The sequence below is a fragment of the Macaca fascicularis genome, chromosome 9, assembly GCF_037993035.2.
Source record: "Macaca fascicularis isolate 582-1 chromosome 9, T2T-MFA8v1.1".
Taxonomy (NCBI): Eukaryota; Metazoa; Chordata; class Mammalia; order Primates; family Cercopithecidae; genus Macaca; species Macaca fascicularis.
Genome location: NC_088383.1, coordinates 96,373,700 through 96,387,269, shown reverse-complemented (window position 1 = coordinate 96,387,269; position 13,570 = coordinate 96,373,700). Strand labels below are relative to the sequence as shown.

The 13,570-nt window shown below is 38.0% G+C and overlaps 1 protein-coding gene across 12 annotated transcripts in view; it reads right to left on the bottom strand.

Moving 5' to 3' along the window:
* MINPP1 (multiple inositol-polyphosphate phosphatase 1) overlaps positions 1 to 13,545 on the bottom strand; it is a 70,904-nt gene extending 57,359 nt beyond the window's left edge. For 8 of the 12 annotated variants that reach the window (XM_074002156.1, XM_074002155.1, XM_074002154.1 and 5 more), the window contains exons 1-3: positions 12,868 to 13,545; positions 9,901 to 10,098; positions 5,220 to 5,317 (exon numbers count right to left, since the gene is read on the bottom strand). In XM_074002156.1, coding sequence (XP_073858257.1) covers positions 5,220 to 5,317; positions 9,901 to 10,098; positions 12,868 to 13,504 — 933 coding nt within the window. In that variant the 5' untranslated portion in view covers positions 13,505 to 13,545. The remainder of the gene's footprint in view (positions 1 to 5,219; positions 5,318 to 9,900; positions 10,099 to 12,867) is intronic. The other 4 variants (XR_012417920.1, XR_012417918.1, XR_012417917.1 and 1 more) reach the window with 1 other exon arrangement.
* Between the last annotated feature and the right edge of the window lie 25 nt (positions 13,546 to 13,570).

Below are 13,570 nucleotides of genomic sequence, written 5' to 3'. Positions count from 1 at the left end.
GCCTCGCCCTGGAAGACATTCATATAAGATGATGGACTGGACTAATTATTAATGACTGTGTATACTCTTTTGATGTAAGGTATCCCTCTTTGAAAACCAGGGGCTGACCTGTGGTGTTATGATATGTATATATTGGCTTTCGTCCACACTTTCTGGTTTGTAACTCCCATATCCCTTGTTGAAGTCTTTTGGTATAATACTGGGTGTGTGAGGCCTCAGGGGCAGGCCTCAGGAAACAGAATCTCTCTCCTGCCTCCTTTTCCACAGTGCAGAGGCAGAACTCTCATCTTTCTGCCTTTCTGGGGGTCTTAAGATCCTGCCCTGAAAGGGTCCTGCCTCATATCCTGGGGGGAAGGAATACTTCCATAAAAACCCAAGAGGACTGGATTTGGAGAGCTTACAGAAAGCTGAACATGTGGAACTTCCTGGAGGGTGGCATGCCCAGGGAGGACATGGAAGCTCCACGCCCCTTCCCCCACAACTCGCCCTACTCATCTCTTCATCTGTATCCTTTGTAACATCCTTTATAATAAATCAGCAAACATGTTTCCTTGAGTTCTGTGAGCTGCTACAGCATATTAACTGAACCCAAAGAAGAGGTCATGGGAACGCCAACTTGAAGCCAGTTGAGCAGAAGAGTACCAATGGGGCACCTGGGGACTGAGCCCTCAACCTGTGGGATCTAACACTACCTCCAGGTAGACAGTGTCAGAACCGAACTGGAGGACACCCAGCTGGTGTCTCCTGCTTGGTGTGCAGGGGAAAGGCTCCCACACATTTGGTCACAGAAGTCTTCTGTGTTGATGATTGTGGGGGTGGTGTGAGAGCGGAGGAAAAACACAGCTTTGGAGAGTCTGTCCTTACCCAAAGGCAATTAAATCAAGAAGTTAGCAAAGAGACATAAACACTTAAGAAATTTAAAAAGGAATTAAAAGGAATTAGATAAAAGTCTGTTCAATCTATTCAAGAAATAAAATCTACTATTAGAAATAAAAAGAGGCAACTGAGATTTTTAAAACTCTCAAGTGCTTACTATTAAAACTTTATATAAAAAAAAAAAAAAAAAAAGACCCAGTGCGGTGGCTCACACCTGTAATCCCAGCACTTTGAGAGGCCAAGGCAAGTGGATCCCTTGAGGTCAGGAGTTAGAGACCAGCCTGGCCAACGTGGCAAAACCCCTTCTATACTAAAAATACAAAAATTAGCCAGGTGTGGTGGCGGGTGCCTGTGGTCCCAGCTACTCAGGAGGCTGAAACACGAGAATCGACAATTCTACCACAGACATACACCTTCAGAAACAGGTATACCTGTACCCCAACAAACATATACATAATATTCATAGCAACAAGGTTCATAACAGCCCCAAACTAAAAACAATGTCTACCAAAAAGATAATGAATTAACGGTAAAATATTCATATAATGGAATACTATATAGTAATGAAAATTAAAAACTGTAGCTATATGCAATCTCATAAATATTTTTCAACTTAAAAACTTTATTAAATTGTAATTTACATACACGTGATTTAAATATACAGGTTGATTTTTGACAAATATAAACACGTGTATAACCCACCCCCGCCGTGTTAATACAATGACTTAATCACCCCCAAGAAGTTACCTCATGCCCCTTTGCTTCAATCTCCTCTAATACTCTGCTACAAGTATATGTTTTACAGAATCCTGAGAAATGTCTGTGACCTCATAATTCACAATCCATTTGAGAAGAGGTACATTTTCCTGAAATTTGTGAACCTTTTCATAACACAACAGGTCAAGATCATTTTAAATTCCTCCCAGTTCAAATTCCTGCCTTCTAAGTAGCAATCTATAAATGGGAAGCTTTTTTTTTTTTTAAACTTGTGTCATGGGGGTATGTCGTATGGATTATTTCATTACCCAGGTATTAATCCTAGTGCCCATTAGTTATTTTTCCTGATCCTCTCCCTCCTCCCATCCTCTGCCCTCTGAAAGGCCCCAGTGTATATTGTTCCCCTCTATCTGTCCATGCGTTCTCACCATTTAGCTCCCAAATAAATCTTAAAAACTTAATGTTGAACAAGAGCTAGATACCAAAAGAAAAAAACATACATAGAGTAATTCCATAATATAAAGTTCAAAAACAGATAAAGCTAAACTGTTTCTTGGGGAAAAAATAAATTAGTAAACAATAAACTACTGTCATAAAGAAAAAATTGAAAGCAAAAATACACACGTAATTATGGGGAAATAATTTCAGAGAAGGAAAACACTTTTTAAAATCAAAAGATATATTGGCTTAATTCAGCAAATAATGGATAACATGAATGACTGACTTTTATAGGTACATTAAATACCAAAACTAATTCCAAGAGAGAGAAAATCTAGACATACTTATTAAAGACACAAATTGCAAAAAGGCTATCCTACAAATTAATTTTCTCCTTTGTGCATCACTACACCTTTTACGGGTAGTCCCCAACATATGATGGTTTGACTTACAATTTTTCAACTTTACAATGGTTCAAAAGCAATACACATTCAGTGCGCTCCTTGACTTACAACGAGGCTATGTCTGGATAAACGCACTGTAAATCAGAAATGCACTTCCAACTTAAGATATTCAACCTGCCATGGGTCTATCTGGATGCAACCCCACAGTAAGTCAAGGAGCATCTGCGTATGTTTCTATTACTGTATAAACATTCTATTATCTTGCAATGGTTTAGTTACATGTCTTTCATTCCTTGCAGCATTCTTTGAGGACAGTATCTATCTAATATTAGTGTCTTCAGTTCCAAGCAAGTGCTTGTCACAGAACAGAAACTCAAAAAATGCTTGCTGAAGGTACTCAAGGTCCAGGATATCTAATTATCTCAGAATTTCATAAATGTCTATTCATTTTTAATTGTAAAAAACATTCTTGGCCAGGCGCAGTGGTTCACACCTGTAATCCCAGCACTTTCAGAGGGTGAGGCAGGAAGATTACTTGAGGTCAGGAGTTCAAGACCAGCCTGGCCAACATGGTGAAATCCCATCTCTACTAAATATACAAACATTAGTTGGGCGTGAAGGCACACGCCTGTAATCCCAGCTACTTGGGAAGCTGAGGCAGGAGAATTGCTTGAACACAATAGGCAGAGGTTGCAGTGAGCTGAGATCGGTCCACTGCACTCCAGCCTGGGTGACAGAGGGAGACTCTGCCTCAAAAAAAAAAAAAAAAAAAGAAAAAAAAAATCTTAAAGAAGAACTTTAAACACATAAAAAATATAAGACAGTAGTATAAAGAACCTCTGTGTACTCATCCAGTTTCAACAATAATCAGCATTACATCTCAGCTTTGCTCCTACCACTACCACTGAATTATTTTGAAGCAAATCCCAGGTATCATTTTATTTCACCTGTAAATACTTCAGTATATAAACCTATTTCACAGTGAAAGTCCAAAGCAGGGATAAATTATTTTCTATCAAATCACTGAAGAAGAAAATAATAGAAAATACCCAAAGTGCTGGGATTACAGGCATGAGCCACCATGCCCGGTCAAGAAGTTCTTTATTTACAAGAAAAAAGGTACCTCTACAATAAAGAGATCAGGCAGACACCATTGTAATCAAATGATCAAATGGTCAAGAATCACTTGAATCTGGGGAGCGGAGGCTTCAGTGAGCCAAGATTGTGTCACTGCACTCCAGCCTGGGCAACAGAGAGAGACACTGTCTCAAAAATAATAATAATCATCATCATCAATGATGTGACAAATGGACATCAGTCCTTCTGACATGATGCACTGAAAAGGATATATCACTTATGTAGGGCTCTTGTCAAAAATGTTTAATCTGAATCTAATCCTAAGTAAAAAATATCAGACACATCCAAAAGCATTCTGCAAAAAACCTGGCCTAGACTCCTCCAAAACACCAATGTACGAAGGGCAAAAGGAAGGCTGGAGCACTCTTTCAGGTTAAATGAGACTAAAAGAAATGCAACCAAATGCGATGAATGACCCCTTATCAGATCCTGAATCTTACAAAACAAAACAAAACAAACAAAAAACAGCTATAAAAGACTTAGGATGTGAAAATTTGAAAGTTGACTGTATATTAGAAAATACTGTGGTATACATTATACACATAAATATAACTATGGTATACTGTATTGTGGTTATACAAAAGAATGTTCTTGTCCTAGATGCATGCCCAAGTATTTAAGAGTGAAGCATCCTGATGGTGGGGGGTACAAGAAGATTATATATACATGGTGGACAGAAAAAACTGCTCCCATATGTCCACATTCTAATCCTTGACATCCTATGAATATGTTACCTTACCTGATAAAAGGGAATCTGCCAACGTGATTAATCTCAAGATGGAGAGATAAATCCTGGACTATCTAGGTGGGCCCAGTGTAATCAACAGTGTAATCAACAAGTATCCTTACAAGAGGCAGGCAGGAAGGACAGTTAAGAGTTGGAGATATACCCATCAGAAGTTTGAGTGACAGGAAATGCAAGCAGCTTCTGGAGATCAGAAAAAGCAGGATATGGATGTTCTCCTAAAGCCCCCTAAAAGAATACGGCTCTATTGATACCTTGATTTCAGCCCTGTAAGATTCAATTTGAACTTCTGACCTCCAGAACCATAAGATAATAAACTTATATTGTTTTAAGCCACTAAGTTTGTGATAACTTGTTAGAGCAGCAATAGGAAACTCATATAGTAGAGAGACTCATAAAGGAAATGTGGCAAAAAAGGTTAACAACTGGTAAATATAGGCGAAGGACATACGAGTGTTCACTGTAAAACACAGAACACAATTTCCCATGAAAAAGGTTATAAAACAGTCGCTAGGACTTTCGAAAACCATTTATTCTCTCTGAGCTTTGGCTTCCTATAAGAATAATCTGGGATTATATCAGATCTACAATCCCTTCCGAGCAGTAAAATTTGATGATGGGTTGGTTAAAGGTAGGTCTGTAGATGGGTTGATTTAGAAATCAAATCACCATGGAAAAAATGTTTCCAGAGTTTTTTGAACCTGAACTATTTACAAGTAGGTGGGACCAATGTGAACCTTTAGTCTCTCTTTATTCAAGGAAAATTAGGAGTTAGTCACAAAACAGCTTATGTTCCCTAACTGCTCATTTTCTGAAAAGCTGCTTCAAGTAACCAAATGCAGACAAGCAAGCCAAAAAAAATTTTTTTAGAAAAGCAAAGGAACTGCAAAAATAATACTTACCTTTGCATCATCTATGTCAAAAACATCACACCAAGGAGATTTAACACCTTTAATTGCCAGGTCAAATGAACAGGTGAAAAAGGCTACTTGAATTAAATCTGGGGGGGGAAAAAAAGGTAAAATTTTGTGGGTCATTATTTTCTGCAATTTTTCAAAGGTTAAATATCTTTGTGTGGTACAGTTCAATAAAATGGAAATCTTTGGTTTGGGGAAGAAATTATTTAGTTTCTTCCTGGCTATCAAAGCATTAAGAGACTTGCTCTGTATAATCTAAGGGGGCAGAACTGAACTATCAGGAAGAAACCATGAGAAGTATAAATTTCAGTCCAAAAAAACTAAGAAATTTTCTGTAATTGGTAACTTTTTTCTGCCTCCCCCGCCTTTTTTTTTTTTTTTTTTTTTGACAGGGTCTTGCTCTGTTGTCCAGGCTGGAGTGCAGTGGTGATCACAGCTCACTGCAACCTCGGATTCCTGGGCTCAAGCAATCCTCCTGTATCAGGTAATTACTTGTTAAGAACATATTTGCCTAGCAATATCAACAAAAAGTGTAATCCAAGGACTTGCTATATAAAACTTAACATGATTTTGTTAATTTTAGAGGGTTCAAGGAGGGGGGGCTAAGGTTATAAAGGTTTTAGTACCCGACTTGAAAAATTACAAATAACAAAGTACATTTATTGAACAGTTTAAATTATACAATTCATTTTATAACTAAGAAGTAGCAGTAAGTACAGAGAAGATACAAAAGGAGAGAGAAGACTACAGAGATAGAGAGGGAAGAGGTGCAAGGTAAGTGAGGGGGAAGGAGAGACAGCCAAAGAACAGAAGCACAAAGGGGAAAATCACACACTAGAGCGAAACATTGGTACCAACATCAGTTTTTCAAACTTAGCTGCTTAAATGATTTCAGAAGTGGATTTCAGAATAAGTTATCTAGGATTTTTACACTGCTAATTTGCTGATTACATTACTTTGAGATACATATGGGTATTGAAGAGAAGGGATAAGGGAATGAATGCTTGGGCTATAAAAAGTAGCCTTTGTTAGTAAATAAAACACTGCTGCTTGCTAGTCCATGAGAAGTGGATGATATTTAACGCTAGAGAGAAAAAAAGTCAACTGCTGTGGTTGCCTCCACTGCTTCGATTTTTCTTTAATTTTACTGCGTTTCCTGTTTTCCTAAAGGCAAATGGGACCAAAAATCAACTGATGTTACATACATTTTGTGCTAGTTCTGAGTTTACAGAATTCCCCTGAAGCAGTATACAACACAAAAAAATATATTTCATTGGGAATATACAGAAAAGCCATTCAAAACTTTGCTCATGTAAAGAAAAAGTTTTATAATCTCAATACCTGATACAATATAGTGGCTTGTAAGTACCAGGTACATTTGATGAAAGGACCTGGCTTATTTACACTCAAAGCTCTAATTCCGAAACTATGAAGTCAGTCCAAATGGTATATTCTTTAACTGGAAGAGAGTTTACTGGAAAAAAAAAAAAATCACCAAACAACTCTTCAGAGTACAGGGAGAAAAAGCATCAGATCAAGACAGGCTGAGACCTGACTTTGCCACTAATTATCCTGGGTAAGCTCTCTTAAGTGTCAATTTCCCCACTTACAAAGTAAAGAAGTTAGACACATGATCTTATTTAAGTTGCAGCTCTGACTTATCCGTTATGACCCTTCTGATTTCTTGGTCAATCTTTCAGAACCTCAAAAACATTTCAGGTGGGTAAGAAATTTAAATATTTAAGAAACGAAACAGACCCTTTCCCTCCGCTCCCCTGAGAAAAAAATAAAACAACAAAAAAGGAAGACAATAGAAAAATATAATAATCTTGGAGTGGGAGGATTCCTGGACAAAATACAACACTCAGAAGCCATAATGAAGGACAGATATGGCTATTTAAAAGATGTAAACTTCTGTGCAATCAAAGGCACCATCAACAAACCTAAGAAATAAGGAAAAAATTAAAATATTAGCAACATACAACAAGCAAAGGGAGAATCTTTTGTCAGGCAGAATTAAAAGATATAATTAATATACCTATAACACATAAAAGGTATTTGTGATTCATAAGAAAACAAAAATAACCCAACAGAATATGAACAAAGTTATGAAGGGGCAATTCTCAGAAGAAATGCAAATGGCTACTAAACATGAAAAGATGTTCACTTTCAGAAGTAATCAAAGACCTGCAAATTAAAGCTAGGTACTATTTTTCATTAATCAAATTGGCAAAAATTAAAATGACTAATAATATCTACTGTTGGAAGATATGGGAAAATGAACATTCTCATATACCGTGGATATAAATTTTTACTACACCTTCAGAGAATAATTTCAAAGTATATGTCAAGATACAAAATATTCATGTGTGTTCACCCAGCAATTTCACCTATTTACCTATAAAAAACGTTTTTTAAAATCTATTTATTTATTTGGAGACCAGGTTATGAGACTGGCTAATTTTTGTATCTTTGATAGAGGAAGGGTTTCACCATGTAGCCAAGGCTAGTCTCGGACTCCTGGGCTCAAGTGATCCAACCACCTTGGCCTCCCAAAGTGTTGGGATTATAGGTTATGCCACGGCACCCAGCCTCACCTATTTTATCTTACAAATAAACTCTCAAGTATAAAAAACAGACTACAAGAGTGTTCACTGTAGCATTACCTGAAAGAGTTAAAAACTAAGAAAAACTTCAGTAGGAAAACGGTTTATATAAAAAGAATCTGGACTGCATTAGCAACAGCCTCTTACAGCAGTAAAATTCGATGATGGGTTAAATAATTTAACTAGCATTGACTTACAAATTGAGTCATTCATATGTCCCATGAAATAACACAGGATTTAAAAGAACGAGACAGTTCTGTATTTGTCTAGAGACAAATATGCTGTTAAGTAAAAATAGTAAAGTTACTGAAAATACATATAGCATCACCCCTCTATGTAAACAAAAAGGTATTTAAATAGCAAAAGTATTTATTGTGCAATTACTGTACCAGGTACTAAATGCTTTGTATGAATTAATCTTATATAATCTTTGCAATAATCCTACAAGACAAGAATAATTCCCACATTCATTTTACAAAGAAGGAAACTGTGGCATAAAGATATTAAGAAACTTGTGAAAAATCACAGTTATTCAATAGGATAGTAGAGTCAAGATTCAAATGCAAATAGTCCAATTCCAGAATACATTATTTTAACCACTATATTAATATTGCCTCCGAAAAGAAGTAGCTGTTACTCCATCAGTAAAATACATAATTCTTGCCCATTCAGAGACTAAAAATAGGTTAAATAAAATCTTTTTCAACAACCTAAATGCCTACTAACAGAATAATGGCTTGATATTGGTATACTTATAGAATGGAATACATACATTTAAAATGTAGGACTAGAATTACAAACATTACCTCAAAAACAAAAAGCTGCATAAAAATCAAATTTCAGACTGGTATAAACTTTGATATCATTCTTAAAAGTTTTAAAATCTGCAAAACAATATCCTATTTATGTATAAAACATGGGATAATATAAATGCTCAATTCATGACAACAATTACCATTGGTGAGAAGGGAAGAAGAATGGGATCCAGGAAAGGGACCAATGGACCTCAATTTATTTAAGGCAAGTAAGTGAAGCACAAAGTTAAAATTGAGTAAAAACAAGTGATGGGTATAGGGATGTTCACTACATTAGCCTTTTTTGTTATCTTTATGTTTGAATTATTTCCCAATAAAGTAAATAAGTTTTAAAGCTCCATGGGTGATGCCAATGTACTGCCAGTTTGGAGAGACAGAAAACATTCAACTTCAAATGCTAGTCTAGACATCTTCTTTTTGATCCTTATAAAGCATCCAGGCCCTGTGACTGACAAATTCTAATCTATTTTTTTTCCCCAACATCTACTTCCAGTCTTTTGGAAATTAATTCAGAGTATAATGTAATCTACAATCTTTGCACATATCTTTGTCAACATCTGCCCTACGGCATATAAATTCCTAGAAAACAGAAAAAAATCTTATTTTCTTAATCTCCCATTGCTGGGTGACCATGTGCCCTGGTTTCCCACCTGCTTTCCTGGCAAAATTATTAATAGTGTTCCCTTTCACTTTCAAAAGTGTCCCACCAGTTTGGATGCTAAGCTGCATGGTCAGCCCATCCACTGCAATAACTTATAATAGACATGACTGCTCATCTTCTCAGCATGGCTACATATAAAAGACTCAAAAAACATCATAGTACTTTGCTTTCCACTTTCTAAAACTTACCTCTCTTACACATTAAAAGGTACATTTGAACTGCTTCAAAAGCTAAAGAAATTATATGATTTTTTCATTTGTATCACTTTGTGAGGGGGAAATTCAGAAAAGATAATTTGTTTTAAAAATAATGCCTACAGTTGAGGCTTTATATACTCTGCCCTCAAAAAAATTCCAGAATATAGCTAGAATCTTGTGCATTAATTTAAATAACACTCAAAGAAGAATATCAATCTAAAAACGGTAAATAGTAAGCACAAGGTATACAATATTTTTGACCTAGAACATATTATTTTCTTAACCTAAATCAATTGGGGCCTTTAAAAAAAATTCTGGTTCCTTGCTTTTCATTTTCACAGTTCAAAATTATTGAAACCATAAGTTTAAAGACAACAGGCATATTACCTGCATTTAAATCATTTACTGGCACTTGCAAAGTAGCTGCAACTTTTTTTAAAATGTTCTGCATTTCTGGTCCAGTTTTGAAGGCTTCCACGTGATAAAGAGCTGTAGCATTTTTTTCCACTTCAGTTAAAAACTTCTCACAGTGATCAAAAAATCTCATTAGCTTATCATTAACCCTTGGAGGTCCACACTCCATATCTGAAAGAGAGAAAAATTTATATATATATATATTTGTAAATCACTGACATAAACGAGTTTCAAATTATTGAAAATGTTAAGTGTGAAAAAGGAACACTAACATCTTACTAATCCGCATAGCTGAAATAAGCACATATTGATCAGGAAAGTCATAGGGTAAAATTATTCCTGATTTATAATGTCTGTAATGCATGAGAATAGCTAGAAAAGACTAAAGAAACAGAGATTGAAGATTAAATGTGTTGTAGTGATGCTACGCAATGAACCTGCTTTATACATTTATAAGTACTGCTTCTGTCAGGCACGGAAAACTTGAGAAACCAAACTAAAAATCAGCAAAGTTTCCACTTACAAGGTGAGAGAGAATTCAACATATGGAATCTATTTTTTCACTCTAAGCCAAAGTCTAAACAGAGTATTTTATTTTCTCAATTGACTTTCACAACTCTGTGTTACTTTACAAAAGATTCTGCTTTGGACAAAAACGACTGACAAAAGCACAAAACGCACTGATGTTCCGGGTCTCCTATGCTTCACTGTGCTGGTGCCTGTGACTTAGTTTATCTTCTAACTGAAGCCCCAGATAACTTTCTATTTAGTCTTTAATAAATTACATTATTCCCCCAATTTGGCAACAAATATGTATTGGAGAAGCATGCATAATCATTCTTCAACTACTGGCATGCCCTTATTTTCAGTCATATTCAAAACACGCTTTTTTTTCAATCACTTATCCAACAATTTGCCATGAAAAGAACACCAAGTATATCATTTCTGTACATAAAATACGAGAAAACTGAATATAGTTTTATCTGGGCTTTGGATGTGTATGCAAAAAAATATCAATATGTATGTTTAAGTGTCTCTCTTGAAATGGATAATTCTGCCCACTTTGTCAATTGGATTGCAATTCTTAAGAAAATATCTTGACAAGGAAAATAAGCTAACTTTATCACCTTTTTTCTGTGGCTGCTAAAATGTAATTTCCCAAGTGGATCTGGGTATTTTATCCTTGTTACTATCTAATTATTGCTAGTCTTTAAACAAAAACAAAGGCATTGTTCTGTTTCTATAAAACTACAAATCTAATTCAGCAGACTCCCTCAAAAGACCAGATGTACATAATAGGCAAAACTATTGTCTATAGAGAATAACAAAGTGGCTAGGCAAAGGGTTTACCATCTGAGACTGAAAACAGTCAGGAGTGGGCTTATTCCGAACTGTAATATTTTCATCCCTGGCTCTGTATTGAGAGACAAATGCCAGTCTTCACAATGCCATCCGAGAACAAAAATTCACTTGTTCCAGAAAGTCACTATAGATATTGCGTTTTATTAAAATATGCTCTGCTTTCAACATTCTGTTAATTTAACAGATTTATGAGGAATTTTCACTCATGTTAATGGAAAAAGTATATCTTTAAAAAAACACAATTCAACAAATAATTAGACACAGGTCAGCTAACTGAATTACCCACAATAACATGACACAGAATCAGTGGAGAAATCCCTTACAGATGGTTTCACTGTTTAACAGCTACAGAAGAAATTACAAACCAGCCTACTTCTAATTTTTCACTTGGGCTTTGAAGCTAAACAATAATCCTCACTTCAGTTCTGGCCTTAAAAGTGAACAAGAAACGATTAACGCTTGTTCATCTCTGTGGTACAAAAGTGTTACCTGTTTTTTCTTATCAGGTATGCTATTGGACAAACGGAAGCTATATAGCAAAATGGTAAAGACAGCAAGCTCTCAATCAGATTTCCTGGGTCCACAGCTAGCTGTACGAAAATGGGCAAATTATTTAATGTGTTTGTGTATCAATTTCCTCATCTTTTGAGACGGGGGAAAATACTATCAACTCTGGATTGTGGTTGTAAGGATTTTGTAAAATAAATGTGAGGCATACCTGGCACACAATAAGCATGAGGTGTATGCTATCATTATTATTTGTAACTATTACAACATTTTCTAAGAGAAAAAGACCCATTCTAGGAAAACAGAAGACTTGGATTCTAGACCTTAAAAAAGACAATTAAGAAGGCATACTCTTGGGCTCGGTTTCTTCACCTGTGAAACAATGGGGCCTTACTAGATGATTTCTCAAATTTCGAAAAAGTATAATTAATGGAATAAATGCTGCATGTGACCATGCACCACAGCTACAATGATGGGAACGCTAGAGTAAAAACATGAACAAAACAGAAGAAAAAAGAAGGGCACAAAGGCTTGAGATCAGGTTCCTAAAACAGGCTGTAGGTCTAAAACTGCCATCTGAAGAAGATGATGAGTTTAAAAAAAAAAAAAAGAAGGAGGAAAAACTAGTATCGGAAGCAAAGCCTGAGGAAGAAAATTCTAGATTCTGTTTTTTAAAAAGTGCGCCCAATTGTGAAACTGGACGCCAGGGAAGGGGGAAGGGATGGGTTGGCGCTCGAAGGGGCAATTCAATTTGGGAATGGGAGCGCAAAAATTGCGGGAGACCTGTCTGTCCCCTTTCCTGTTGGATCCCCAACTCTACTAAAGCAGGGAGCATGTAGAAGATGCTGAATTTACACCTGATGAATACATGAACATACGTGTAAGGGGAAAAAGAGATAGCCAAGTCTGTAATATCCCGCGACAGGGAGGACGTAGCCCGAGGGATGACGGCTTGGGAAAAAGGGAAAGAGAGCTGTGGGCATCGGAAAAGCCCAGGGTCTGGGGAAGGCAGGAGAGGATCCAAGGCGGGTGGGAGGACCGGGACAGCACACGGGCCGCCCGAGGGATCACCTGCGACGTCGGGCGGCGGCAAGCCAGGGTGGTAATGCTGCCACAGCCCCTGCAGGAAGGCGGCGCCGCTATCCACGCAGCGGTGCTTGGAACTGGTGATGAGCCGCAGGCGGCCGTAGTTCTCACGGCTGAAAAGGGCCGGGAAGAGCGAGGCCAGACGCAGCGCCAGCTGTCGCATATCCTGCCGTCCCTTCTCTACTAGCTGCCCGTCCATCCAGTCAGCGTACCACAAAGGCCAGTCGGCCAGCGCTGCACCCAGGTCGCGGCTGCCGGTACTACTGCCCCCGCCATCCCTGGACCCGCGGGCCTGCAGCAGCCCGTGCAGCTGCCTCAGCTTGCGGATCTGTTTGGCCGTGGGGTAGCGGGTGCCGTGGCGAATGAGGGCGACCAGCTGCACCGGGGTGCAAGTTCCCTCCAGCAGCTCAGGGTCCCGCCACGGAGCTTCGGGGCCCGACAGCAGCCCGGGGTTGACATCCTCGTAGCGAGTCTTGGTGCCGAAATAGGGGCTTAGCGACGAGTCCACCGGGTCCCTCGGCTCTAGAAAAGAGCAGCGCGCAAGCGACGAGAGCAGCGCCGCAGCCAGGGCCGCGGCAGGCGCTACGGAGATCCTGAGGAAGCAGCGGGGCGCGCGGATCATTGTCGGTGCAGACCGTGGAGGGCGCCGAGCCGGCTGCCGCTGCCAAGCTTCCGGCTCCGGAGGGCA